Source organism: Pseudopodoces humilis, chromosome 9, assembly GCF_049639895.1.
Source record: "Pseudopodoces humilis isolate 2021_Gansu_Grassland_sample_001 chromosome 9, ASM4963989v1, whole genome shotgun sequence".
In the NCBI taxonomy this organism is placed as follows: domain Eukaryota; kingdom Metazoa; phylum Chordata; class Aves; order Passeriformes; family Paridae; genus Pseudopodoces; species Pseudopodoces humilis.
This window is the reverse complement of record NC_142208.1, coordinates 31,900,447-31,926,550: the sequence shown is the minus strand read 5'-3', so window position 1 is coordinate 31,926,550 and position 26,104 is coordinate 31,900,447. Positions and strand designations below refer to the sequence as shown.

At 43.6% G+C, this 26,104-nt stretch overlaps 1 protein-coding gene across 7 annotated transcripts in view; it reads right to left on the bottom strand.

Moving 5' to 3' along the window:
- TACC2 (transforming acidic coiled-coil containing protein 2) overlaps nucleotides 1-26,104 on the bottom strand; it is a 128,144-nt gene that overhangs the window by 80,024 nt on the left and 22,016 nt on the right. For all 7 annotated transcript variants that reach the window (XM_014250215.2, XM_014250218.2, XM_088059388.1 and 4 more), the window contains 2 exons: nucleotides 22,886-23,058; nucleotides 9,609-15,212 (listed from right to left, as the gene is read on the bottom strand). In XM_014250215.2, coding sequence (XP_014105690.2) covers nucleotides 9,609-15,212; nucleotides 22,886-23,058 — 5,777 coding nt within the window. The remainder of the gene's footprint in view (nucleotides 1-9,608; nucleotides 15,213-22,885; nucleotides 23,059-26,104) is intronic.

Below are 26,104 nucleotides of genomic sequence, written 5' to 3'. Positions count from 1 at the left end.
GCCCCGCTCCCTCAGCAAAACCCCCGTCCCGCACCGCTCCCTCAGCAAAAACCCCAGCCAGCCCCGCTAGCCGGCCCGCACGTGGCTTCTCTTCTGTTTATCCAAGTTTTTCTTCCTCCCCCCTCCCCGCTTTTACGGTGGAATTTCAGAGTTTCCATCCGCTGGAGGTGGGGGGATGTGGAGAGATTGAGTTACGGTGATTGTAACGCTTAAAGCACACACGCATAGCTCCCAAGGCTTTAAAAGCCACTCAAGAACAGCCTGGTTTAATTCATGGTGCTGGGCAGCATTTTTTTCCTTTTAAGTTTCAGGCGGCAAGAATGGTCTTTTGCCCAACTTTAAGTAGAACTTTTAAAAATGTTTTCGGGATGCAGTCGTAAAGTTTTTTAACAGCTTTCACTGAAGTGTTGTTTATAGCTAAGCAAATATTTTTTTTAAAAAATCTAAACCAAACCATTTTTAATCCTAACTTAATTGTTGGGTTAAATTCCAACTCCTAAACGCAGGTTTTCTCATAGGTTTCTTTACCTGCCTTCATATAGGTTAATCTTTACCTGCCTTCTTAAAAGTTCCTTTACTTGCTTTCTTTTGAGTTTCTTTCTTTCCATAGGTTTTTACCGGTTTTCTTACAATTTTTTTACTTTGAAGAAAATGGAGCAGCTTTAATTATTAATCTCTTGGGTTTCCTATGGGTTTATTACAACAGAAAAGAAGGGCTTTATAGGTAACTACGTCTGCATGGGGATACACCAAATTACATATACGAGCTGCCAGCACCCAAGGAATTAATTGAGTCTCTCCCCAGAGAGATCATTATCATGTTTATAACATGCCATACAATAACCATAAGCTTTATGGTATCTTTCCCCACAGCAAGAGAGTTGGTAGTTTGGGCATTTGGTAAGCAATCAAAATATTTCGGATAAAATGCCGGGGTTACCAAGACTCAATGTAGCTGAGTTAGTTTCCCAGCTGACTCCATGTCTCCAAACCCTTCAGCTGTCACATCTTGGGTGACAAAACTAACACTTCCTCCTCAGAAATCAGCCCCTAGCAGGACTGTGCATCTCCTTTTAATGTTAAAGTACAGTGATGATACCTTGTGGACTTCTCAAAGCATCAAATCAGAACTAGGGGGGGGGGGGGGGGGATATATTATTCACTTTTTAATTTTTTAACTCTTTTGTGTTAAAAAAGTTAACTGTTTCTACTTCTAGCCCTTGTCTGATCTTCTGTAGGCATAAGCAGGCAACAGGTTTTCGTTCAGGTAAATTTTGTGTTAGAGGAGAACTTTCCCATCCAGTATGAGAGCAGAAGACAGGGATTTCCCCTCCATGTGCTCATTGCTGCTTTTAACAATTCAGATACCTGTCCAGGAAATAAAACACTATACCAAATGATCCCCAGACACCAAATAATGGGTTAAATGGGTTAAAATTAAAAACATATAGAGTACCAACATCATCTGGGCTGCAGGACATGGCTTTTCATGGGGCAAACACTGTGCATGGGGTGAGGAGAGCTCACTTGGTAGCAGGAATTGGAGCCAGTAGCACCCACTCTGACAGCAAGAATTAAGATGAGCCTGAGAGTTAAAGCTTTCTGGGGAGAGCATCTCTATCATATCCTGCTCCCTGAGCAGTAGGAAACCAGCCATGGAAAAATTTACTGTGATTTTTGATACAGGTACAAAGATCCAGTCCCTCTCTCATTTTGGGGGGAATTAACCTCTTTTGCCATCTGGAAGCCATTTCACAAATAGCTTCTGCAGGTATAACAGCCCTGGGGGGAGGGAAACCCTGGAAAGAGGATGATTCATTAAAATAAAGTTTTATTTTCCTTGCGAGCAGCAGTCTGGCTCAAAGCCGTGGCCACAGACGAGCCATGTCCCTGCTAACAGAACCAAACCGAGCATTTTTGGAATAAACTCTCATTTTTCTCAGACAACATACCTCTACCTGTTTATCCCTTAGCCTTTTGCTGTGCCAAAACCCTTTGACCTACTGTGAAGCAATTTCAACCCACCTTTGCCACAGAAACATTTCCAATTGTCTCCCAGTGCCCTTTGCTATTTAGAAGTGGGAATGTGATAGGAGGAAGCTCCAGGAACAGCATGCTCAGGTGTGCCTGAGCTACCTTGACAGGGCTTGAGGAGTGCAGAGGGAACTGAAAAGCAGCAGGGAAACAAAAGATAAGCTCCCAGCAGACAATGACAGGGCAGGGGTGGCTGGGGCAGAGCAGAGCTGCCAAGGAAAGCCTTGTGAAAGGTTTCTCTGGAGGGCAGAGCTGGACCAGAGCGGTGAGTGGCTGCTGAGAGGGACTGGGAGCAGGAGACACCCCACAGGATGGCTGTGCCAGAGTCCAAACCCTTCCCTGGCTCCCAGGGAACCGCTGCAAGGCAAGTCCAGAAAGCATCAGGATAGCACATACCAGGGGGACACTTTTAAAAATGTAAATCATGGACTCACAGAATGGTTTGGGCTGGAAGGGACATCTGCCAGGAGCCACTCCTGCCATGGGCAGGGACACCTTCCACTATCCCAGTCCACTCCAATCCCTGTCCAACCTGGCTTTGGACACTTCCAGGGATCCAGGGGCAGCCACAGCTTTTCTGGAAAACCTGTGCCAAGTTCTCATCACCCTTTCAGTGAAGAATTTCTTCCCTATATCCAATCTAGCCCTGCACTCTTTCAGTTTAAAATTCTCCCTTGGCCTATCACAGCATGCCCTTGCAAAAAGTTATGTGTGATTTTAAATTGTTCTTTGTGCAAACTTGGTGCCCATTTTAAGACTTTTCTGCAACAAATCCATATAAATGTACTTCAGTTTGTTTAGACTAAAAGAGGAGTTTCTTGTTTGCATTTCCTAACCAGAGGTTCAGAGTCATTCACGCTGCAAAACCACAGAGCCAATTAACTGCAGAGCAGCCTGGCTGAGATACCAAGCCACGTCTGTAACAACACACCTGAACTTTATATTCCCACTACTTTCCACATACAAATTGCCCACAACCATCATTTGTGGTGGCTGAAAATTAGGTTGTGCATTTCCCAGCAATTTTTACATGGAGAGGCTTTAGGATGGCTGTCTCTTTAAATTCCCAGACTTTCACCTAAATCTAAAGGAAAGTTTAGTGTTAACCCATTTCATCTTGGAGGATGAAAGTGATGGGAAACTGCCATTTTACAAATTTCCAATTAAGATTGGTTTTTAGAAAACCCTAGGCTAGACTCAAAGCCTCACAAATTCTAGTGATAACTTCACTAGCAAACCAAGCTTATTTAGAGTTTCTACCAGAAGAACAATATTTGGAGAATGGAAGATGTAATGTAAGTTTCATGTACCATCACAACACATTAAAAAAAAAGAAAGAGAAGATGTGGAAAATCTTGGAGACCTTTAAATATTCAGCAAAACTAACTCTGTATTTTGAGTCATTTAATGACATTGTTTGGAAGGGGAAGTGGAATTTTTAAGTGTCTATTTATTTTTTTCCTTAGTTGTTAGTAACTGAGCAATGCATTCATGCTTTTTGCTTCCATTCCAGGAAACAAATCCAATCTTCTCTGTCTGCTGCAGAGTTATTCTTAGCAGGCTTTGATATTTCTACCAGCTAGGAGAGCATAACAATGTTATCATGGTTACAAATTCCAAAGATTTTACATAAGCTCTTGAGTGGCTTTAAAAAAAAAAAAGGGCTTTATTGATTACACTGTTTGTGTTTCCTCAGCCAATACAGCTAGGAAAAACAGTCTGGAGAATAATTAAAAAAAAGCAGTTTGATGAGTTTCATGGAGCACATGCTCCATGTTTTTCAGAGCAACATGAACAAGGAGAAGCCAAGATTGACAAGCTGGAGGCTGGGAAACAGCAGGCCAATGAATCACTTAAATCCTACTTATACATACAGCCTGTCTTCCTAATGTGATTTTTTTTAAACTGTTGAAACAAGTATGCACCCCTCTTATTTAAGCAGAGCAGGACAACTGTGAGTAGAGTGCCTGTGGGATGGTCTGGGTGGGAAAGGATGACAGGACAGGGCAGAATTCTCCCTGGCTGGGATCTCTCCAGTGGAGCAGAGATTTTGGGCCAGCATTTACCCACTTCAAGGGCAGGCTGCAGCCTCTCACCCAGCTGTCTGGAAAGGAATGTACCAAGAGGGAAAGCAAGTCAATTAGTGAAATTAAATTGGAAACAACCTTGTGGAGTCCTGAGGCACTTTTGGGCAGCTGGTTATTTTACTGGGGCTGGTGGATACTGAAGAGGGGCAGTGGGGAAGAGGAAGGATTGAGCCTGGCTGAACAGAGAGGAGATGCTGAGCAGGTTCCAGCAAGGAGAACAAGATTACAGCAACATTCTAGGACTGGTCCTTCCCCAGGCACAGAATGGTGGCAATCAGCTTTCACTGGGACCTTAGAATCCAGAACAATTACACCTTTGATCGCAGCAATTAACATTTCTGCACTTATTACTACAACTTGAGAGAGAGAACTTCTTTTAGGCCAAAGAGTCTCCACTGTAAGAATTTACCTGTGAGGTGAGAGTAGATGAACAGGCCCAAATGGACCCATATAACATATCTCTTTTATTTTTTCAGGGTACCCAGATGTTAAGGAGTTGCAATAACTAAAAAATCCCCTCTTGTTTTTAGCAATGCATCTGTGGATTCCCATACACCTTGGACCAGTATTGATAAGACAGGCTCCAGAGAATCAACATAACAGATAGGAGGAAAAACAGAAAGAAAAGGGTAATTCAAGAACTATGGAGCTCTAGCTCTTCAGACACATCCCTGTGTCTGTAATTGCTGATTTCAGAGATGCCCTCCATGGAGTTCAAACATGGGGCTAGTCCTACTTTGCATATTCTGTTAGACACAGGGACCATGGAAGAAGCTCCATGGTATATCCTATTTTCCAAGAAGCCAGAAGATATTGTGTTTGAACAGAAAGAACAAGGGATCTCTGTAAGATGCAGAAATGATTTTTAGAAAACAGGCAGATTACTTGGAAGAAGCCAGGTTGAAAAATACATCTGGAGAAATCTAATTAGGAAGAAAAAGAAAAGTGATCTGAGACTAATTTTTATTTAATGAGGGAAGAAAACAAAAAATAATGCTAAACTTCCTGTCCAGACATTGGACTAAGTATGGCAGTGTCCACACTGGATTTCCTCAGCAAATTTCTGTATTTGATTAAAGAAATGTAATGTCTTGAGAAACACAAGGATGTGTGAAAACAGCAGCTCTTGTATCACCCATCTGTGTCAATACCTACCTCATGAATGTGTGGCATGGTCTCACACACCTGGTTTTTCACTGGAATGTGTTTGAATATAACAGGGCATACTATTCAATCAGCATTTTATAAATACTTTACAAATTTCATAAATACTTAGCTACTGCCTAAACCAGAGGTCAGCTCAGTCACTGGAATTCATGAGAGTAGCTGGCAAAACTCCCTTTCACTTCCTAGAAAGCCATGGGAGATGTTCGTTGGGTAAGAGCAAAGTTATCTTCATTTTTACTCTTCTGTGAATAGGAGAACACCAAACTTAAATATCTCAGCCTTCACACAGATGAAATTCCCACAGAGCTACCCATCCTGTTAATTTAATTCAGGACTGCAGGCATCTCCAAAGGCACAACTGTACTAACAGCTGCACCTACTAAGGATAAAAATGACAGTGAGAAGGGAGGAAAATAAAGAGAAAGAATTCAGATACAAAGGAAGAAGGACAGGAGAGATAAATAACCTGATTCATTTTGTGCATTTCATTTATGTGTAAATCACCTCCAGCTACTTTTCCCTTTGCTTTGTAAGCTGCTACACACCTGAATTGATTTTGAAGTTAAAAAATAGGGAAATAAAGAGCTGCATAATCAGTGTTTTGACAAGTTTCCTTTTAACTCCAAACTCTTGTTTTCAGATACTAACAAAACAAAGCCTTAGTGCTCAAAACCCACTTGCCTGATCTGAAAAGCAGTTCTACATTCCCCACCTCATCCAGAAGGACTGTTAAAATATTTAATATTGTATTTGTCATGCAGACAAAAAAAAAGACCAAGTCATATTTACTAAGAAGTGAACATTCTTGCCAATTTTTGATGGCAAGCACAAAGAATGTCTGGACCAACTTTAGAGATCTTGTCTGACCTATGCAGAGGACATGAGGAATGTTTTTCAAGGAGTTTTGCTGACTCCAGCTGCTGCCATGTACTTCCCATATAAAAATATTGTTTTGATTGGTAAGTGATGGCAGTCAGTGCAGCAGAACTCTGCATTCTCTGAGAGCATGGGTGTCACTGCTTGCTGCGTGTTTGCAGCTCCCTGTGCCCTTCCCTGACTGCACTCCCAGCCCAGCTGAGCCCCTGAGCATCTCTGTGAGCCTGGAGCACCCAGAGGCTGGAGAACAAACCCAGCGTTCTGCCAAAGCAACAAATGCAATGTGCTCTCTGTACCTGCACATCTGGGAGTGACTCCACAGCCTCCCCTTCACAGGACTCCCTCACAACTTCTTCCAAGAGGCAATGGCAGCTTGCATGTGCCAGCCAGTTGAATTACAGCAGCTTACCAAAAATCCATCCCACCTCTAAACATCCTTAAAATTTTGCCATTGTTTCCAGTTTTATTCCACTCTGCTCTGCTCAACATCTGTCACAGTCCATGGTGCAAACAGGAGCATTTCAGGGACTTATGGACTCCCTGTGCATGCAGGAACCTCCATTCTCCCTCCATAAAAGAAAGATGTGTTGGTTACATTACAAATATATGGGTTACATTACAAATATGTGGATATCCATTGCAAAAGGAGAAAAAACAAACAAAAAAACCAGCTCAAGTCCTGATCTTCCTTTCCAAGTAAACCTCAGACTGAGAAGTTAAGCAAATGGATGCCCAGTAAGTGGGAATATTAACATTTTGATGCCCAAATGTGGCCATTAGGAATACAGATTTTCTGTTATTGACTTGGTAAAGAGAGTTAAAAGCATCAAAGAAATTTGGAGTTTTTTTCAGTCTTTTTCAGTGCTGACAGACAGGTTTGCCAAAATCCAACTCTTCCCTGCTTCTGCTGTTAGCACAGCTGTAGTTCCACAAGGAAGTGTGGCTTCAGCCACCATCTCCTCCCCAAAAATGAATGTCTTTTTTGCTGAAGATTTGAAGGGGAGTGATTGGTGCTGTACTGTTGCCTGCAGACCTAAGGGCTCTCCTCATCAGTTGACCAGGGCTGCCCCCCTAAAGGTGGTGGGGGCAGGAATCACTGCAGGAATCAGTGCTTGGATTCACTGCTCATCCCCAGACCAGCCTCCTCCCAGGCCATAGCCACAGAGGGAAGAAATTCCTCTATTTCCTCTCCAGGAGGAAATCCCAACAAGAATTTAAGAGTTAGATCACACAACTTTACCCCTCAAGCACAACTCAGTGGGGTTTCAGCATCAGGGATCCTGTAAGAGAGGGAGTTATCCAGAAGAGGTGGAAGGGGAAGAAAGCAAAGCTGATAAAATTCAGAACCTTCTCCTTCTCAGTAAGAAGATTCTGAATGGTTCTAAGAACTGTTTCCTTCTCCTAAACATAATTTACTTTGTATTGATAATTATTTTGATAGCTGGGGAGGAATCTTTCTCCCTGGAGTTCTTTATATCAGGTCCATATCCTCACAGTAAGCTCTGAGAAAAGTGCACCACAGTTTGCATGGCAGTTTATCCTCTGCAAGGATGGCAGGGCAATAAATCACTGCAAGGCACTCAAAGCTTGGTGGCTGACGTACACAGCATGTGAAATACACCCCGAAATGTAATGATACAAACAAACCCAGTTGTAATCTCAGGAAAACTGGATTGCTCAATGTATTGGACCTGATGAAGACAGACCAGCCAGCTCAGCTAATGCTCTCTGCTTCTTTTTTGTGATATAAATGCATGTTGCTCTAAAAATGAGCCTGACCAGGGCAGAGGCTCCTCTGGACCTCTGAGAGTCCCCAGTGTTTCAGCCTTTTGGACAGCCACAGTCCAAAATGAGCAGCTGCCTGTTGATGCAAACCCTCATGCTGGAAAAACAGGTGATAATGAATTCTTGAAGCATATGCAAGCATTAAGCAACTACTCCGTGAATTGTCAGCAGCTGTTTCAAGAGCCCTGCCCTGCTTGCCACAGGTATTTATTTAAAGTATGATACCCACCCTGATATGAAATACAAGCACAGACTTATGCACTGCCCAAAGTCCTTTGTGGCTCCTGAGCCAGCCCATGCTAGCAATTTGTTTGGGAATTTCAAAGCTACCCACTGTGAAGCTTCCCATTGTGTAAAGGGAAGCAAACAGAAAAGAAAGGACCTAAAGAGAAATAACAGGTTCTCCTTTCCTTGTCATTTTATAGACAGATCCTTCAAGAGAAAGTCATATAGCTGTCCTGGTTTCCAACACCTCTAATATTTTTCTAGTATATATTCTGCTCACACAATTAGATGACATTCAGCCTCCATCCACAGCAGGCAGAACCCCCTCACATTCTCACCACAACTGAACCACTTCAGGTATTTTCACTTACAATATGGTTTTATCCCCTCAGCCTTGAAGGAATGTGGCACTGGAACATTTTCCCTCATTGGTCAGTTAGTGCCATCTGTGGTTTTGGGATTACTTAGAACGATTCCACCTCTGCAGACCATTTATTGGCATTGTCTGATACAGTCTGGCTTTTCCCTGTAGCCCTGTGCTCTGCTGTTATCTCTGCCATTGCTGCCTCCACTGATACAGAAAAGAGAGGAACAGTGTGCAAGCAAGTTCTGAGGCTACAGAGGAAGCAGTGACATGACTAGGTAAAGGGAGATCACCTGTTCTAAAATCATAATTATCTTGAATTAACTGTGTATCAAACTAGGAATTCAAACAGCAAAGTAGATGCTCATTAAAAAAGAAAAAAAAAAAAGTCTTAGCTTTATTAAAGCAGTTACTGCTAGGTTTGGAAAATAAATTAAATAAAACCAAAAAAGCAACTCTGAGGCTCCACAAGTCCTAGCTCAGAAGAATTCACATCTGAAACAACTCCATGTCATTAGAAACACTGAATAACACAGTGATCAAAGGCACTGTCAGTGCAATTATATTGTACTGGAGGATAAGAGGGAGGCCCAGACAACCTAACTGTGAGTAATTGGGTTACTCCATAGGCTTGTTTTTAAACACTGCACTACACCATGTGAATGCTGCAGGTCTCATTTAACTGGGTCACCAAAATTGAAGTAAAAGTCTCCTAACTTAAGGCTAGGAAGTGCAATTTGTATGCCTAACTTCAGGCTACAAGGTGAGAGCGCTGGCAAGCGTATGCAAATCCGCACAGGTACAGGCAGGAATCCGGCCCAGCAGATAGAACAGCTCAGAACTCTGCTCCTCAGCTTTTAGGACCTCTCTGTCCATACAAATATTATTTTTTTTTGTCATGTAATCCACATTTAGAAGCAACATCTATTTAAAATAAAGTTAAGAACAGAGTGAGTGACGTGCCCTCCCAAACTGCCAAGACAACGGGCACCTGCCTGGAAAATTGCACCCCTCTCCATCCAGCCCTGGGCTCCTGCCAACCATTTCACGTAGTAATTCAAAGTAAATACCTTTCAGTGGGTAATCCTGCCACAGCCATGTCTTGAAGTTCACTGAGGTCAAGGTTCTTAGGCTCAGTTAATGCAAGAGGTGATAGCTTTCCTTTGGCATCCTGGAGGGAGCTTTCGTGTTCTGAATTCATCTTGCTTGGCTGATTTTCAGCAACAGCGAGACCTGCATGTGCAGAATGCTCACCCTGCTCCATCACAGGGAGGGTTGGAGAGTGGTTTTTGTACAGGTCTGCCTCCTGCTCTTCATTGCTGGTGTTTATAGCTAAGTCTCCCTCAGCAGTGACTAACATCCTTGCAGTACCAGTTTCAGGGATGTCTCCACTTTTCTCGTTACCTGTCCTTGCTGTGCCTAACACTGTGTCACTGCTCTCTTTCACATCTCCCTCAGTCATACTGCCAGATTCTAGTTTACAGTCAGTTTGCAAGCAATCATCCTGGCTTACTTCAGTTTTTAAGTAATCTATTAACCCATGCGTGGTCACTTCCTTTTCTTGCTGTGCATCTTGAGAATTTCCCGATGTTTCCAAGAATTTCCTATTTACTGCTTCATCCTGTATCATCTGCACGTCACTCTGAGACCTAATGTCATGCACAAAATTGCCGTGAGTGTTTGCCTCCTGATTTTCCTCAGGTGACAGGCTGAAACTGTCTGGCAATTTTTCATGATTGTAAGATCCTCCCGGGACAAGCGTTGAAGCTGCCATGTCAGAGATGCTCTTGGCAACATCTGCATCACCGTACTCACTTTTCTCCTGTTCATTTGGCTTAGGATCCTGGCACTGTGCAGTAGGAAGACTTACATCCTCTTCAGAGGAAACTGGTTCTGCATTGCACTCTGTAATTAAGTTATTTCCCTCTGTGGCAGCAGCATCTTCTATGTCCCTCCCCTGCACATCGCCTGCATAGATAACAGCTCTGGTGGGTTGCTGCTGGCTGTCGGAACACGCAGGGAAGTTCTCAGCTGCTGCCCCATCAAATGAAGCTGGTCCTTGCTTCTTTATCTCTAAGCCTATTAGCGATTCAGGATCAACGCCACCAGCGCACACGCCTTCCTCTCTTTCCATCTCACCGCTCTCAGTGGGTTTGCCCGGCTTTTGCAGATTTTCCGGAGCTTGTTCGGCAGATGGAGCGCCATCCAAGCTAGGGACCGCTTCTAAACAGCCAGCAGGCTGCCTGCTTTCCTCAGTGTCCTGGAGACTTGCTGGTGGCAGCTCTGCCACTGTGTTTTCATGTTGCAGAGATTTGCCCTCGGCAGCTTTGCAGGAAATCTCAGCAGCTAAAGACAACTCTTGCCCCTCTGCTTCTGAGGTGCCCTCGGGAGCCCCTTTGCCCGCCTTGTTTGGTTCTGAAAAGTTCTCAGCACCACAGAGTTCTGCTGTGTCCTTGGCCATTGGACTCTGCTTGAAGCCTGCATGGTTTTCAGTCAAAAGCTGGGGTAATTCAGCACTCAGTGTGCTGTGAACAGTTTTTTTAAAAATCTGGCTGATGTGCTCCCTGAAGTCTGGGATGCTGGAGCCAATGTCCAGAGAGCTGCAAGTCAGAGCCTCATGCTCCCTTCCAGAGTTCTCTGCAGACTGCTCAGAGACACTGATATCTGCCCTGGTTATGTTATTATTCTGTTTTGAAAGCTCTTCCATTTTTTCTGAATTCCCAGGTTTCTCTAAGATCTTACCGTACTTGTCATCTATGCCGATATTGGTTGCAATTTCCTCATTACAGCCTTCTCGTGATGATGAAAGGCTCAGCAGCTTCCCTTCTGGAGTAGGGAATGCTAACAGAGACTCTGCTGAACTGTCACTTTGCTGTTCTTTGAAGTTGGGCTCACTTTTTGTTTTTTTGGATTTAATTGCAGAGATCTCTTTCTTCAGCTTCTCAGAACTGAAGTGTGATAAGTTTCCAGTTCTCTGCCCTACATTCAAAGTCTCTGACAGGGCAAAAATTCTGTCTCCATCACCCTGAAAACTTTGGTCTGGGCAGTCTTTTTCACTCACACACATATTCCCTGCAGAGATATTTTCTGAATTTGCTGCTTTACCTGTGCTTACCCTGGGTGAGGGACCTAAGGGTGCTGACACCTGAGGATCTGGGGGACCCTGCAAATTAGAGTTCCCTTCTAAGGTGTTTTGGGGTGCTACAACTCCCAGCTCATTATTTAGTGATTCCCCCCCGGTACTCTTGTCCATGTTGTTTCCAGATTGCTGGCTGGGATGGCTGAGTGCAGAAATTGTAAAATCTGCTTGACAATAACCAGGCTGCTCTGTTACATTTTGAATGCAGCTGGATTTATGTGAGTTATCAGTGGGAATTACTTCCCTGTGCGCCTGTGAAGGTGAAGGAGATCCTTGTGCCCCTGGACTTGTATCAGGCTTTATGATCCTTGTTTCTGGGATGGAAGCACCGTCCTCACAACTCATCCCCATGTTTCCATCTTTCTGGGTGATTCCCCCATCAGCAGTCAGAATATTTTCAGGGTTTTTTGCCATTAATGGCATTTTCCTTTGCATTTCTGGACGAGATATTTGGGGATCATTTTTCCCAGAATTATCAGAAGTATGTGCTATTTCTGTATCGCCTGGCAATGCCTGTGCTATGTTAGTGGCACTTGCTGAGTCCTGTGTCCCTGGGAGAGTGTTTATAGCATCAGCACAGCTTTCTCCAGCATTATCCTCTCTCCTGCACACGCTGCCTGGCTGCTCATTCCTTTCAAGTTCTTTACAAAACGTGTCTCTCTGACATGCTGCTTCATGCTGCCTCGCTGAGATCAAAGAATTATCACCCTGCTCGGGCTTGCTTGAGTTCTGCTTACTGCAGCACTTTTCCTCTGCCGTGAGATGGGTTTTGTTTTGCTCGTCTCGCCAATTAAGCGCGGTCACACCACAAGTGTTTTGCCCGTGTTTGCCCACATCCTCAGCGCTGCTGTCATCCTTGTCCTGTTCTTTTGGCCTGTCAGAGCCACACTGGGGTGGTGCTGGACCTGGCATGGAAGATTGTTTGTCAGGGTTGTTTGAAGTGTCCAGAGGTATTCGTGGTAAGTTGCTGTGATTATCTCGGTCCAGCTGCTCGGGTTGTGGGGCCCTTCCCTTGTGCTGCTGATCATCTGCTCTCCTGGCAGCTGTCAGGCTGCTCTGCTGCTCAGGTTCTGCATTTGAACTCCAGCCACTGTCACCAGCAGCAGACAGCGACTGCTCCGCTCGCTCTGCTTGGGGAGGAGCTCTTGGAACACCTTCATTCCCCTGCCCCTCTGGGACACTGCACCCCAGGACCTCCCAGGAGCTGCAGCTGTCCCTCTCAGAGGGGCACTCGTTTGCAGGGACGTGGCTGTCACCCCTTTCCTCCGTGTGAACTTGGTCATCTGTAAGTCCTGCAGCTTTGGGGGGTTCTGAAGGAGCCACCTGTGCATTTCTGGGACTTTCTGCAGCCACTTGCTCCAGCTGAGCTTGCACATCCAATTTACATTTACTTTTCTGAGCCAAGTCTTCATCCTCCGCAGAACTTTTCTTGGTGGTTTGGTGCTTCTCTTGTTGAACACCCTCATTTTGATTTCCATCCCCAGCACTGCTGTGTGCAGCTGCAGGCTCCTGCTCTGGATCTCTGTGAGGTGCTTTGGTGATGTGACTGTTCTGTGCTTTGGTTCCCAGAGCCTGTGAGGCCTCCTTGGTTTGTCCCACAGTCCCTGCCAACTCATTTAAGGCCTGGAGATCAAGTTTTAATTCTGGCATTTTTGCACTGTCTCCTGACTTGCTGGAGCTCTCAGGCTTTTCTTGACTCTCAGCTTTGCATTCAGATTCCAACACAGTTTCTCTAGCAAAAGCCTTTTCCCAGGACTCATCCTGCTTACTCTGCTTAATATGATTATTCCCAGGGTGGAGAAGCAGTGAGCTGTGTGCCCCATCTAAACAAACCTTTTCAGTCCTGTTACAGCCTGACTGGTCCCAAGTTTTTCCTTCTGCCTCAGTGTTAAAGCAACCAAAACTCTGTGGGCATTCCTCCCTTGCCAAGAGGGGTGAAGCCACGAGCTTGTCCCCCAGGCCGTCTGGGGCAGCTGCTTTCTCTCTGCTCATTTCTTGTTCAGGTTCACAGCCACGAGACTGGGAATTGCCTTCGGGTAATTTAAAGTTACTGTCTAAATTCAGAGGTTTCCCCCCACTTTCTTCCCCCAGGTCACCTGTTGAAGTGTTTTCAAAAAGACTGAATTTTTCAGGATCGTGTTCCAAATGGGTATTTTCCATGTCCTGGTGGTGGCTGTTAACAGAGCTCAAAAGTTGTCTTCCTGCCTCACTTGAGCCCTCAGGTAATTCACTGGTTTCTGACACTTGTGCATCCTCTGTTTTGATTCCATTTTTTCTTCCTCTTACATCCATCCCCGTTTCTTTTTGATACAGCTCTGTGGATCTGCTCAAAGAAGTACTTAATGCATTTTCTTCCAGTAATAATCTTTTATCTACCACTGAATTTTCCTTGGTGGGACTGATAATGCTTTCTGTCTCAGAAAGTGCAGTGCTTTCTCTAGACACATCATCAGCTTTTATAATTCCATTGCTATTGGCTTCTTTTGGGCTTTCAGTTGTGACAGCTGATTTTTCTTCTTCCTCTCTCTCAAATGATAAAGGCTCACTGAAATGCTTGGCACTAACAAGCTCATGCTCCTTTTGAAGCTCTCTTTGAAAAAGGGGTTTGTTTTTTTCAGAAGCTGTTTTCACTGCTTCGCTCCTTGCTGGATCTTGAGAGCCATTTCCAGGCACATATTCCCTTGAAGGCTCCTCAGGCTTTGGTACCAGGAAGAGATTTGGAGGGCTAGAAGGCAACTCTGACATTAAAGTACAAGGTTCTGATTGCTTCCTTTTGCTTCCAGACAGAGCTGGATTTGCCTCATTCCCTTTAGCTGTTGTTTCAGCCCCCATCTGTAGATTACAGCTCTCAGTGAAGCCCTGAGCATTCACAATTGCTCCAAATTTTTCACTGTCTGAGCCTCCTGTTGCTGGATAATTTGGGATTAAGGTTTCCTTTTTCATTAGCAGACCCTCTCCACCATCTGTGTCCTGTCTACCTTGCTGCATTTCTGCCTGCAGCTGACCTACTTCCCAAACTCCTGGCTCCTGAGCAGTAAAACAACCTCCTGCTGCTTCACCCTGGGGAAGCGTGCTGCCATGTGGCTGCCTCATGTCACCCAGCTGCTCATCCTGCTGAAAGCATCCGAATTCTCCCCAAACCATTGGTGTGGCTGCAGTGAGTGCTGCCGCAGGGCCGGGCTCCAGGCGTGCCCCTCCGGGCTCATTCTCCTTGCTTTTGGTAGAGGAGGCAGCGGTGTCACCCTCAGATTGGGCATGTGCCAATCCCTCTTCCTTGTCATTGCCCGGACCTGGGGGTGGCTGTGCTGTGTCGCAGTCTGAGCTGTGTTTTTTGTCACCCCTGCCAGGTTCTTTGGGCAGGCTCCTCTCCTTTGCTTCAGCAGAGTGCTTTAAGAGATGTGATTGTCCTCCTTGCTCTTGCAAGGCAGTGTTCTGTCCCGTCCCCTCTGGAGACACCGTGCTGGAAGAATTTGGGTTGGAATTTGGGCTGGGTAGCTCTTCAGCACCGTGGCTACTGATGCCTTCATTACTGATGCTGCCAACAATGGAAACGTTTATTTGTTTCATGTCAATAAAGAAGCAAAGAATAAGAAGCAAAGAATAAAACCGTTTTGTGCCTCTGATGTTTCAAAGCCATGCAGTGCATGCACTGAGCTGGTAATCTGCTTTCAGGAGTTAAACCATCAGACACAGTGATTTAAATGCTTATTACTCTGCCCAGTATGTTCCCAGTCCTACCTGAGAGCCACCGTGCTCATGGCATGCATTTTAACCATTCCAAAATCTTAGACAAGTGTGGGGAGAAGGGACACACATCTGACAGACTTCAGGAACAACAGGGGGAAAAAAAACAATACTGGGAAAACCCACAGCACCTCAAAGAAAGGCTTTTTGTTTCTGCTTCTAAGAGACTACTTTGCCAAAGCTACACAGCAAGTGCTGTTATCTGGCTGGACTCGAGTGTGTAGCAGAAGATTAAGAAGGGCCCATCTGCTGAATGTTTTCTCCAACAGATCAGCAGAGTTGATTCTCACCAAAAGGTCAAAGGGCTCACCCTGCCCAGTGTGGGATGCTGCTGTGCCACGATCCACACCCGATGAGCTCATTTCACTGCGGTGTTTGATTTCAGTGCATCTAAGCTACAACCCTTGGTGTGCTCTCTTTCTCCACCCATTAGAGATAAGCTAGAAAAAAACAGAGTCAGAGATGACTAACTGCGAGAAGGAGAAGTTATTTTGAGTATTTTTCACTGTGTGGACCTCAGTTTTGCACGCTGAGGTTTGTAGGTGATGAAATAGCCTTGTTCTTCCATGCCTAGGCATGGGAATATTTCCAACTGGATGTAGAATTGTACAGAGGAGCAAGGGGCAGTGTTTATAATGTGAAATAATGAATCCCAAGCAGGGCAGGACACAGAAAACACACTGCCAAGTGCTGAGGGAATCAGTGCAGAGCTGCACAAGGAGAGGTGGCTCAGAGCTTTGCCCCAGCCTAGCAGTGACAGGTTACATTTCAGAAATTCCAAGTCCCCTTTAGATTGGAGCTAGAAAAGATGCTTAAAACACCTTCTGTACACCCAAGCATAGATTGGATTTTAAGTAATCTCCAGAAATCTGAGAAGCCTCCTTCTGCTTCTCTGCCCAGGTTTCTCACACAAAATACTTGATGGAGAAGTGAGTCAATGGCCAGCTCTGGGGTCCCTGTGGTTTAGGTTTGTGTTTGTGTATCTTGGGCTGTGCTACCATGCACAAAAGGCACTTCCAGGTGGGGCCAAGCCCCCTGCTTATTCTGAGATCTGCCCAACAAACAATTCCTTTAGGGACAGCTACACCTAAAGCTGAATATGAATCTGTCTTAGGTCCTGAAAACCTTCTTCAGAGCCACTGCAGTGGAGAATAAACTAGTCTTTAAAGAGCCACTGAAATTTGCCTACATTAAGCAAAATTAAGCCTCAAATCTAAGGTAAAATATAACTTACAATTAATATATAGGTTAAACAAGCAATGCTTGGCATGGGTTTGAATATTTAATTCATAACAATGATACATTTTATTTAAATGGTCAGAAAATGGTTTTGCCCAGAGGAATTTTTCTTTCCCTAGCACACTGAAAACAGAGTGAAAACACTCATCCATATCAAACTTACTGCCACCAGGAATTCCAGAGGTGGCAATCCAGTATTTGGTGTCTGCTGACAACATGGGGCATGACAGGGCATGAGCAAACAGCAGGGAGATGCCAGGAGGTTTTCCCTAAGCAAGGAATACACTTTATTATTGACGTTAATTTTGCACTCAGGGACGCTTAATTAGAAGAGGAGGGACAGAAGCCACAACACGGAACTGGAGAGGGGGTGGAGAAGTGGGAGTCAATTGTTATTCCGGCTTTTTGCTGTGTTGCAGGTCTGTCTTTTACTGACTAAATTGCTCATTAGCAGTTTTGTGCCCAGGGTTCTTCACCCTGGGATCGAGCTCCTGTCAGAGATACAGTGATCAGGAGGAGAACAAAATCCAGGTGGAGGGTGAGGGGGGAGAGCCCCTCTAACCTCTGTGAAACTGAGCGCTGGAAGAAGTAGAAAACACCATCTACAGTTACAATTGCTCCTTGTCATTTATCTTTAATCCCTGATTGTTTATTTATCATTAATCCCATCTGTCAGCAGAGCTGGTAAATGCACAGTAATAAATCTGGGATGGAAATATTGGTAATGTTCACTGTATAGAACATTCATCATCATATATTTGCATTTTTCATATGACTGAATTTTCTCTGAGACTTTTACAGGCGACTTCTTTGTTACAGTAGACTTCTGTTTGCAGCTATTTAATATGAAACAGTTCCAGACATGTCTGAAGTGGTTAAATATTCTTGATTTCAATATCCAAACCCTTGAACTATCTACTGCCATACTGGTGGCAACTTTGTCAAGAGCCATAGTAATAAACTTGTGACTTAGCAGGTTCAAGGGAGATGACAATCCTATGAACTAAGTTCAGCATTACAAATCAATCAAAACAGTTTTTCTATATTCAATGTAGAATATTGAATTCTATATTCAATGTATATAATATGCAGGTATTCAATAATGCTGAAAAGCTGTTCATTTTACTCAGGAGCAGATGAAGGAATTGGGACAAATTTGTAATTAACATATGCTGAAGAGAATTAAAATGCCAGTGCTGGCACAGACTGTGACAGTGAGTTAAACTATCCCTGTTAGAGTGGAGAAGCACAGATTCATTATCTGTGCTGCTGCAGCTCTCAAAGTGTTTTATTCAGAGCAGAACTGAAAGGTTTGAGTTCTCATTCAGTAGGACAGGCCCAGACTGACCTGTCTGGGTATCTCTATTTATGTTTCTCCCTCTGATGGAGCTGACAAGGAAAAACCATAGAGGGAACACATCCTACATCTTCCTTTTCATTATTTGCAATCTTGCTTTTCTGTCTGCACGACATGCTGGGGTTAGACAAGCATCTGCTGGGAATGCCTTAAGCACAGTTGATCCTGCTTTAGGGCAGAAGGATGGACTGGATGACCTCTTAAGGTCACACCTAGTCCCATTATCTTCCACTCTTTTTAAAGGGAATAACACTACCGGGAAATTACACCACATGCTGAGGATAATTCCCCTGAGTAAAACCCAATCTCCATTAAATCAATAATTACTTTCAGGGAACATGTATTTTTAGACAGCCCATTTAGTACAATCAACATAAAGCTATGGCCCTAAAAGTTGGTATTTTTACGCACAGGAAAATAAAGCACGTTCTCTTTTGTGGGTAATCTGACATATCTCAATATTATTAAGGGGAAAATTCATTCCTATTTAAAACAAAACATGCAAATGACAAAGCATGGAAGAACATTTGAGTTCCTCATAGTTGATGTAGAGTTTAGGGCAGAAAATCTATTTTGCTGGGAATAATTGCTACATGTGACTGATGATGTTAAGCAAAAGAAAATGCAGTCATTCAAAGACGTGGGTACATCTGCAGCTTAAATTATGTGTGTCCCACTGCACTCAAGAGTTACCAAAGGAAACTTGTCCCTCATCTTAGAATTTAGGCAACACAGTCAAGAATTTACAATTTCAAGGCCCTAACATACTAAGCATATGAATATTTTACTTTCAGTTGCAACATCAAATAACAACGAGTTAAATCTTTACACACCTAAAATGTTTGCCTTGCATAAACAATTACCCAAAATTTGATTGTTTGGAAGAGCATTGCCAGTTTAGCAATTGATTTTTAATGCATGCAGTTAACCTCTTCCACCATCAGAAGATACTGTGGCGAATCTGAATTTTTATGGAAAAATTTAGGAGTCCTGCCCAGTTATGAAACTGTTTATTAGGCGAGCACTGCCTGCTCTGTGTTTTGGGTGTGAAGCTGTAAAGGGTGTTAAGAAATGGATGACTTTTGGTGCACATCCCATAAATACTTCCAGATTAAGAGCCATACCCAGCCCATCAGCCATTAACACTTGAAGTCCCAACTCCCATTTGTCTGTTTTGTCATCCACAGCAAAGACAAAGAGCCAGGAGATAAAACCAGCAGCAGCCAGACACAATCTCTGGCATTTAGCATTTACTATCAGAGTGGGAGTGTGTGTGGAGGGAGGGGGTTACAGATGCCCAAATATGATAAGAGTACTGGATAAACAACAAGAAATGAAAGTACCACGACGTAAAATTGTAGATAATTTAAAATTTCCACTTCTAATTAATTTTCTCCCATTCTAAAACATGCAGTAGGTGTTGAAAGGACAGGCAGCCCTCCCAACCCAGTCACTCTCGTGAGGGAAAAACATCAAGTGCCAAAGCCTGTGGATCCCAGAGGTCACATACGGCTGCCATCCACTGATGTAACTCTGAGCCTGAGTGATTACATTCCCAGGAGCCTGAAATCTGAGGATGAATTTAGAAAGCACCGAGGGGAACAAATGCACAGCCAGCTCTGCAACCACAGCACATGTACAGCTCCTCTCAAATGTTTCTGTTCTCTTTCCACTGACACATGAGAGATCAGTGACTCCGTTTTGAGTTTACACATTTGGACCTGGGTTAAGGAATCCTGCGTTTTAATCTGTCCCTAAGAGGTACTGAAAGTCAGTGAGGAACATGGAATTCATTTCCATATTCCCTTCCAAAAACAAAACGAAACTAAACAAAGTGACAGTTTTAGAGACAGAACCATTCACTTTTTGAACTTTTCATGTGAACAAACACATGAGAAATCCATCATCGCTAAAGGGCTGCTAACAGCAGCCAGACTCCCCCACCCTCCCTGTGCATCTAAGCTTTCAGGAAAAGGTAGGAAGCAGGAATAATGATCTATACCATCCTCTGGGGAGCCATCCTCCCCTTCTCCCCCACCCCCGGTCACTTTTCACCTCCTTCTTCCATACACAGAATAAAACTCAGACCCTGCGGTATTTTAAGCACGACCAAACTAAATTATTCTAACATTAAAGAGCCAAGCTGCGCTGCAGCGAGCAAACACGGCCAGGTCTCCCTTTCCAGTTCCAGGACTGGCTCCTGCTGTCCATGTGAGATGTTTGGAGTGTCAGCAGGGAGCAGGACAGACTGTCCCAGAGCATGGGTGGCAGCTGTGTCACCCCACAGGGGCTCTGTGTTCTGCACTCCTGCCATGGTCATCCTCAAAGAGTCCTTAACCCCCTGCACTGTGTCACCTTTTAAATGGATGCATCAGCTTCTTCTGAATGTCCTGGAAGAAGTGCCTCTGTCCAGCTGAGGATTCCCCAGGCTGTGCACCAGGAGAAGGGCATGGACACCACTGCAAAACCCCAGCCTTCCTAACTCTCCTGGCTCTCCAGCATTTTATTCCACGTGGAAAGTTCACAGATTAATTACTGATTAATTGCTTATTTTCAGCTCACAGGACCAGTGAGTAGCAGGTAAGAAAAAAAAATTGGGCTGCAACAGACAATTATAAAGTTAGAGCCACAGACATTTTGAGTTCCAAATGCCAGGAATTTATGAGCGACTTGTGAGAATTTGTGGAGGATAGAAGAAAGGCACCCAGAGGAAAAGCAAACTTGGTAATTTTCCACCCAGAGATCCTCCATCTGAGGGTGGCAGGTCACAGGCTCTTGAGGCTCTCAGAGTTCAGGGTGGAAAAGATGCGTTCAAAGCAGCACAGGGGAGCGAGTTAAAAATAAACAGCTGGAATGTGGAACTTCAAAGATTTTCCGTTTATTGTCTTTGTTTCTATTTTGGCAGGATGTAACTTAAAAGACACCCAAAACAGGCATGTGCCAGCACTTTCAGGAGTAAGGCTAAAAAACAAGTAATTGCCTGGGCTCCCACCCATCTATTAAGTTTCCTGAAACAAGAATCCTATGAATCCTTTCAAGCTGACTCATCCATGTAACATTCATCTCCCACGAGTCAGAATTTTGCATGCTGCACTGCAAAGCTGTTTTAGCCAGCTTGAATATAAATCTAAGTGTTCTAGGCACTCACATCTTGAAAAGGAACCCCGACAGAACTCCTCTTTATGCCATTTTTGAACAATACATTTTTTAAAAATGCAAATTATTTACAGATTAGGATAAAGTTACTAAGCTAATGTTAAAAAAAAATAAATTAAAAATTAAAAAAGAAAGATTGCACTTGTTGCAGGCAAGTCACAAATATTCCAAGCCCAAGGTAAGAGTCTCCACTGCACCAGGTGGATGCTGGTACAAATGCTGTCTGTTATTGTGAAGTTCCACAAACAACTCCAGTTTGCAGAATGATAGTCATGATAGGTCTACTGTAATTATCTGCACTTAGCAGTACTCAACATTTCCTCTCTTTTCCCCCCTTTCCATCCCCTGCATGCTGATTAGAACAGCAGAAAATTGCCATTTTGCTGTCACACATCAGAATGCATTATTTTTTAAGGTAGTTTCCTAGTTTATAAAAAAACTATGTTTTCTTCAGTAGGACAGCGTGGTTACACACAAACAACACAGTGATTATGCACAATACCATCAAAAGAAACAATAACTAGAGGATATGTGTGGTATTTGTTAACTGAAATAACAAACAAAATTCATTAGACATTAAAAATCTCACCCTGTCCAATTTTACACCATTACTCCAAAATTTGATTTTTTTTCTAGTTCCTGGGAATGAGGGAATGTTTTCCCTCATTAGAGGCACTCAAAGACAGGAGAAATTTACCCAAGGAAAAGGTGTTTCCTGTATAGACCTGGTGCTCAATAATAGAATGATACTGGATTATCACTTGAAATTTCATGCCTAAATACCTTTATCACTGTAAATTGACTTAGCAGTCTTAGTCTTAGTCTTGCTCACACTCTATTATTTTCATAGATAATTAAGATGTGCTAGTGGCAGTCAGAAGAAATAGAATTAATAGCAGAGATCCTCCTGTGTCAGAGCTCCACAGCACAGGCAAACTGTCCCTTCCAGAAAACAAGCTGCTCTTTTTTCAGAAATCCTTTTAGATTATGTCACAGGTCTGAATTTCCCTGAAATGTCCCCAGTGTGGTCAAGAATGATCTTATTTAATACCTAAATTAGGACTTAAACTGTTGCACAATATCAATAATTTTAAAATAGACTGGACTACACTGGAATAGAATAGAATAGTATAGAATAGAATTAGAACAGAATAGAATAGAATTAGAATAGAACAGAACAGAATAAGACTAGACTAGATTAGACTAGATTAGACTAGACTAGACTAGACTAGACTAGACTAGAATAGAATAGAATAGAATAGAATAGAATAGAATAGAATAGAATAGAATAGAATAGAATAGAATAGAATAGAATAGAATAGAATAGAATAGAATAGAATAGAATAGAATAGAATAGAATAGAATAGAATAGAATATTAAAGGGGACCATTATAATCCAACTGCCTGAGCACTTCAGGGCTGACCAAAAGTTAAAACAAAGACTCTTCAATGTTTTCTATCTCAGATGAGGGTTTATTAGTGCAAGCAAGAAGCACAGGAAGGTTGGGTCAGGGATTACTGCAGCAGCTGGAGCCTGGTTTCTGGTTATGCAGTGAGGCAAGGAAGTCAGTTTGGTGATCAGTGGGTGCTCTGGTGGTGTGAGGTTATTTTGAGGAATGCATCATCATCCATCAGGATGGCAGATCTTGCCCCCAGCTACCAACAACATCAGGGCTTCAGTGCTTTTTGCAGGAAGAAACTTCATGTCTTACCTTGTAGGTCCTGGAATGGAGGGGGATAAGCTCTCAGCCAGGGGCACAGCAGCAGCAAGAGGATCTGAGATGTCCTGGCCTCCAGAATTTTCTGTGCTCTTTTTCTGAGAGCTCCTTTTTAAATTGTGGCCATTTCCAGGAGGTTGGCCTAATTCTGAGTCTTGTGGAGTGCTCTAGAATGAAAAAAAAAAAAATAGAACAATTTAAATAGCTGCTGCTATTTTGGAGAATGCATAAGCTTAAGGAGTTTTGTTCTGCCCACAGACAGTTCTGTGTTTTGTTCTGCCGTGGATTTCACCACTCTGATGGAACTTGCAGGTTCTAAAGCCAAGCCATTTTTTTCTTAACAGCAGAAAAACAGAAGGAAGTGGTTGGGCCAAAAATAAGTACTAGAAGTAGAGGGAGAGAAGAATGCAACAATTGTTCTAAAGCAGTCAGGGCCTTTACTGACCCAAGGAGGGTATCATCTTCTCTTCTTCCAAGCCTGACAAATGCTTCCTTGCTAAGCAAGTTTAAAATGAGAAAGGATGGAAACAGGCTATAAACTTGGACAGTCATCATATTAGCAGCGTATTTGGAGTTAAGTTAGAGATAAAACCAATGCCATTCAAGACCCAGCACTTGAATCCAAGTCCAGATTCCTTCCCTCCCACTTCAACAAAACTCAGAATGCCTCTGAATTGAAACACAGGGCCTGATTCTTCACCAGGCTGCCCTTCTCTGATTACAGCTACAGGAAATGCTGGAGTTTCTGTAGTGACAGCTAGAAATGCTATTACTCAGCTGTGGCTATGCTGCATCACCTCTTCTTAAAGGGAAATAATTACCCAGGATCTTCATCCATGGAGATGTACCTTTACTGCTGTGAGTGGCTTTTTTTGTTTTGTTTTATTGGTTTTGCTGCAGGGAGGAAGAGAGTCCTGTGCAAGCACCAGGGTTACATCAGGTACTGAGTGGCACCTTCCTACTGGATTTTTTTTTGAGGAAGAATCTTTAGAACACGAAGAAGAACTGGAAAAGGCTGTCCTGAACAGTAGCTGAGGATGTTCTTTGAGCACAGCAAAAGAACTGGAGTAATGGAGAGGAACAAATGAAAAGCAAAACAGTCTGCATGAAGGCTTTTTTCAAATCCTCTGGCACATCAAGCAATAGTTGATAAGAAGGAAAGCTGCCTCATCAAATCACCCTTAACATAAAGTCACTGTTGTTTTAATTCTTAAATGTAGTTGTGAAAAACCTGGGGCACACTTAACCTAAAGACACGTGTGTGTGTTTACTGATGGCAGAACCACTGCAGGGTAACACCAGAGATTAAAAGCACAGTACACAATTCCAGCTCATCTCTTGGGATTTTTTGCACTCATTTTAATGTTTATTTTGTTCTAGCAGTAGTCAATGAATTGCAGAGAGCTGTTGTTCAGAGAATTACACTGCTCTGTGTGAATATGGTGTACTCCCACACAGCCAAAATCTCCTGGAGCTCAGAGCCAGGAATGAGACACCCAGTGGACAAGCAAAGCCCGTGTAATGAGCAACTGAAAAGGTCAGGGCAGACTGAAAATACAAAAAGACTCCCTTTATACTAAAGACAAATTTGATTAACTCTAACATCCTCTGCCTTTCCCTGGAGGAACCCCTTCACTACAGCTTTGTTTGCAGGAGTTGCCTTTATCTCACCACTTTCCGCTGGGAGAGACCAAGGGCTCTTGGTTTCGTGATTATGAAGCACTTACCCAGCATGTGCTGACATCTGGCATTTAGAATATTTATCTCAGTATATATGTTGGCTATAAACCCAGAGTATATGGCAAAAAAATACTAGAACATCAAGAATTATACAAGGAAATTTGTTTCTTTCAGCCAGGGGAAAAAAAATAGAGCTGAGCAAGCTTACAGGGCTCTGTTTTGATTTTGGTGCAGAGTTTTGGACAGCTTTGCTTTTGCTTGCATGAGAAATCTGCATGGAGAGTTTATTTCAGTATGCAGAGAGAAAGAGCTGTGAAAAAATGTGTTATTAAATGAATCACCAGGAAAAACTCCCAATCAGTGGGTGGGTAAATTCCCACCAAGACAGGAGAGGCAGTCACAGTGCCAGGCTCTTACTTAGTCCCTGTATCATGTCTTATCATGAGAGGTACAGGTGGGTCAGACACAGAGCTGGGCCACAAACAAAAGCTTCACAGCAGCAGCCAAATTAAAAAGTCATTTTCAGGCCCCTTGCAGACAGAAATGACCTCCTTTCCTTTCCCAGTAGGGCAGGCAGGGTCAGGAGAACCACACAGAGAACCCCAAGAAATTAGTTCCATTTATAAAATTGTCCAGATGCCTCCAGCAGCTGGAAAGAGCAATGAGAACTAATTATTCATTTTTCCTCCCTTCTATGACTACCACCTCAAATTTTCTTCAGCTGCTTTGGGTGCCAGGCAGGAGGAACACCTCACATCTCTGTTGAGAAGGGAAGAGCCACATGTTTTGTCTTCTTCTCCTAAAGCCTCTGTCATGTTCCAAAGCAGAAAATGCACAGCAATTAAGTCATTAACTAATTTACACAGTGCAGTCTCAGTAGCCACACATTGGTTCTCATTGGTCTCTCTTCACAAGATCAGCCACTTGGCCCCAGAGGCTCCTTTAGGTTACAGTGCTCTGTTCTGCTGACCTGCAGCCACCCCACTTCCACAGCCACAGCGTGATGGGGATGCACACAAATCCTGAAAATAAAACTCCCTGAGAACCAGGATCCTTTGGATTGTCATCCAGACTCACAAATCCCAGGTGCCAGGAGCTAATCAGCCCCATGGGCTCTGTTGTGGCCCAGAAGGAAACTCCTCACCAGCCTGTCACATCACAAACCCAACAGCTCATTGCTAAAGAGCCCCACAAATATGAGGAGACCTACAAGCAGCTGTTTGAGGAAACTTTGAAACCTTAACATGGAGTCAGGATAATTTGTCATTGGCTCCCTGAGTCACAGAACACTCTGGGGCAGAACAGTTGGGTAGAAGTTTGCTGTTGCTGTTCATCCCAGAATTCACAAGTGAACTGCAGAATATGGACATTGCCTGCTACACCTGAACACCCCACCTCATCAAAATCAGGATGTTTCCATATTAGACACAGAGAAGGGCCCATGTCCCAGTGATTTTATCAGCTGCTACACCAAAATTTGGACTTCATATCTAAACAAAAGCACTGGGAGGGGCAGGTTCAGCAGAAGAGAGA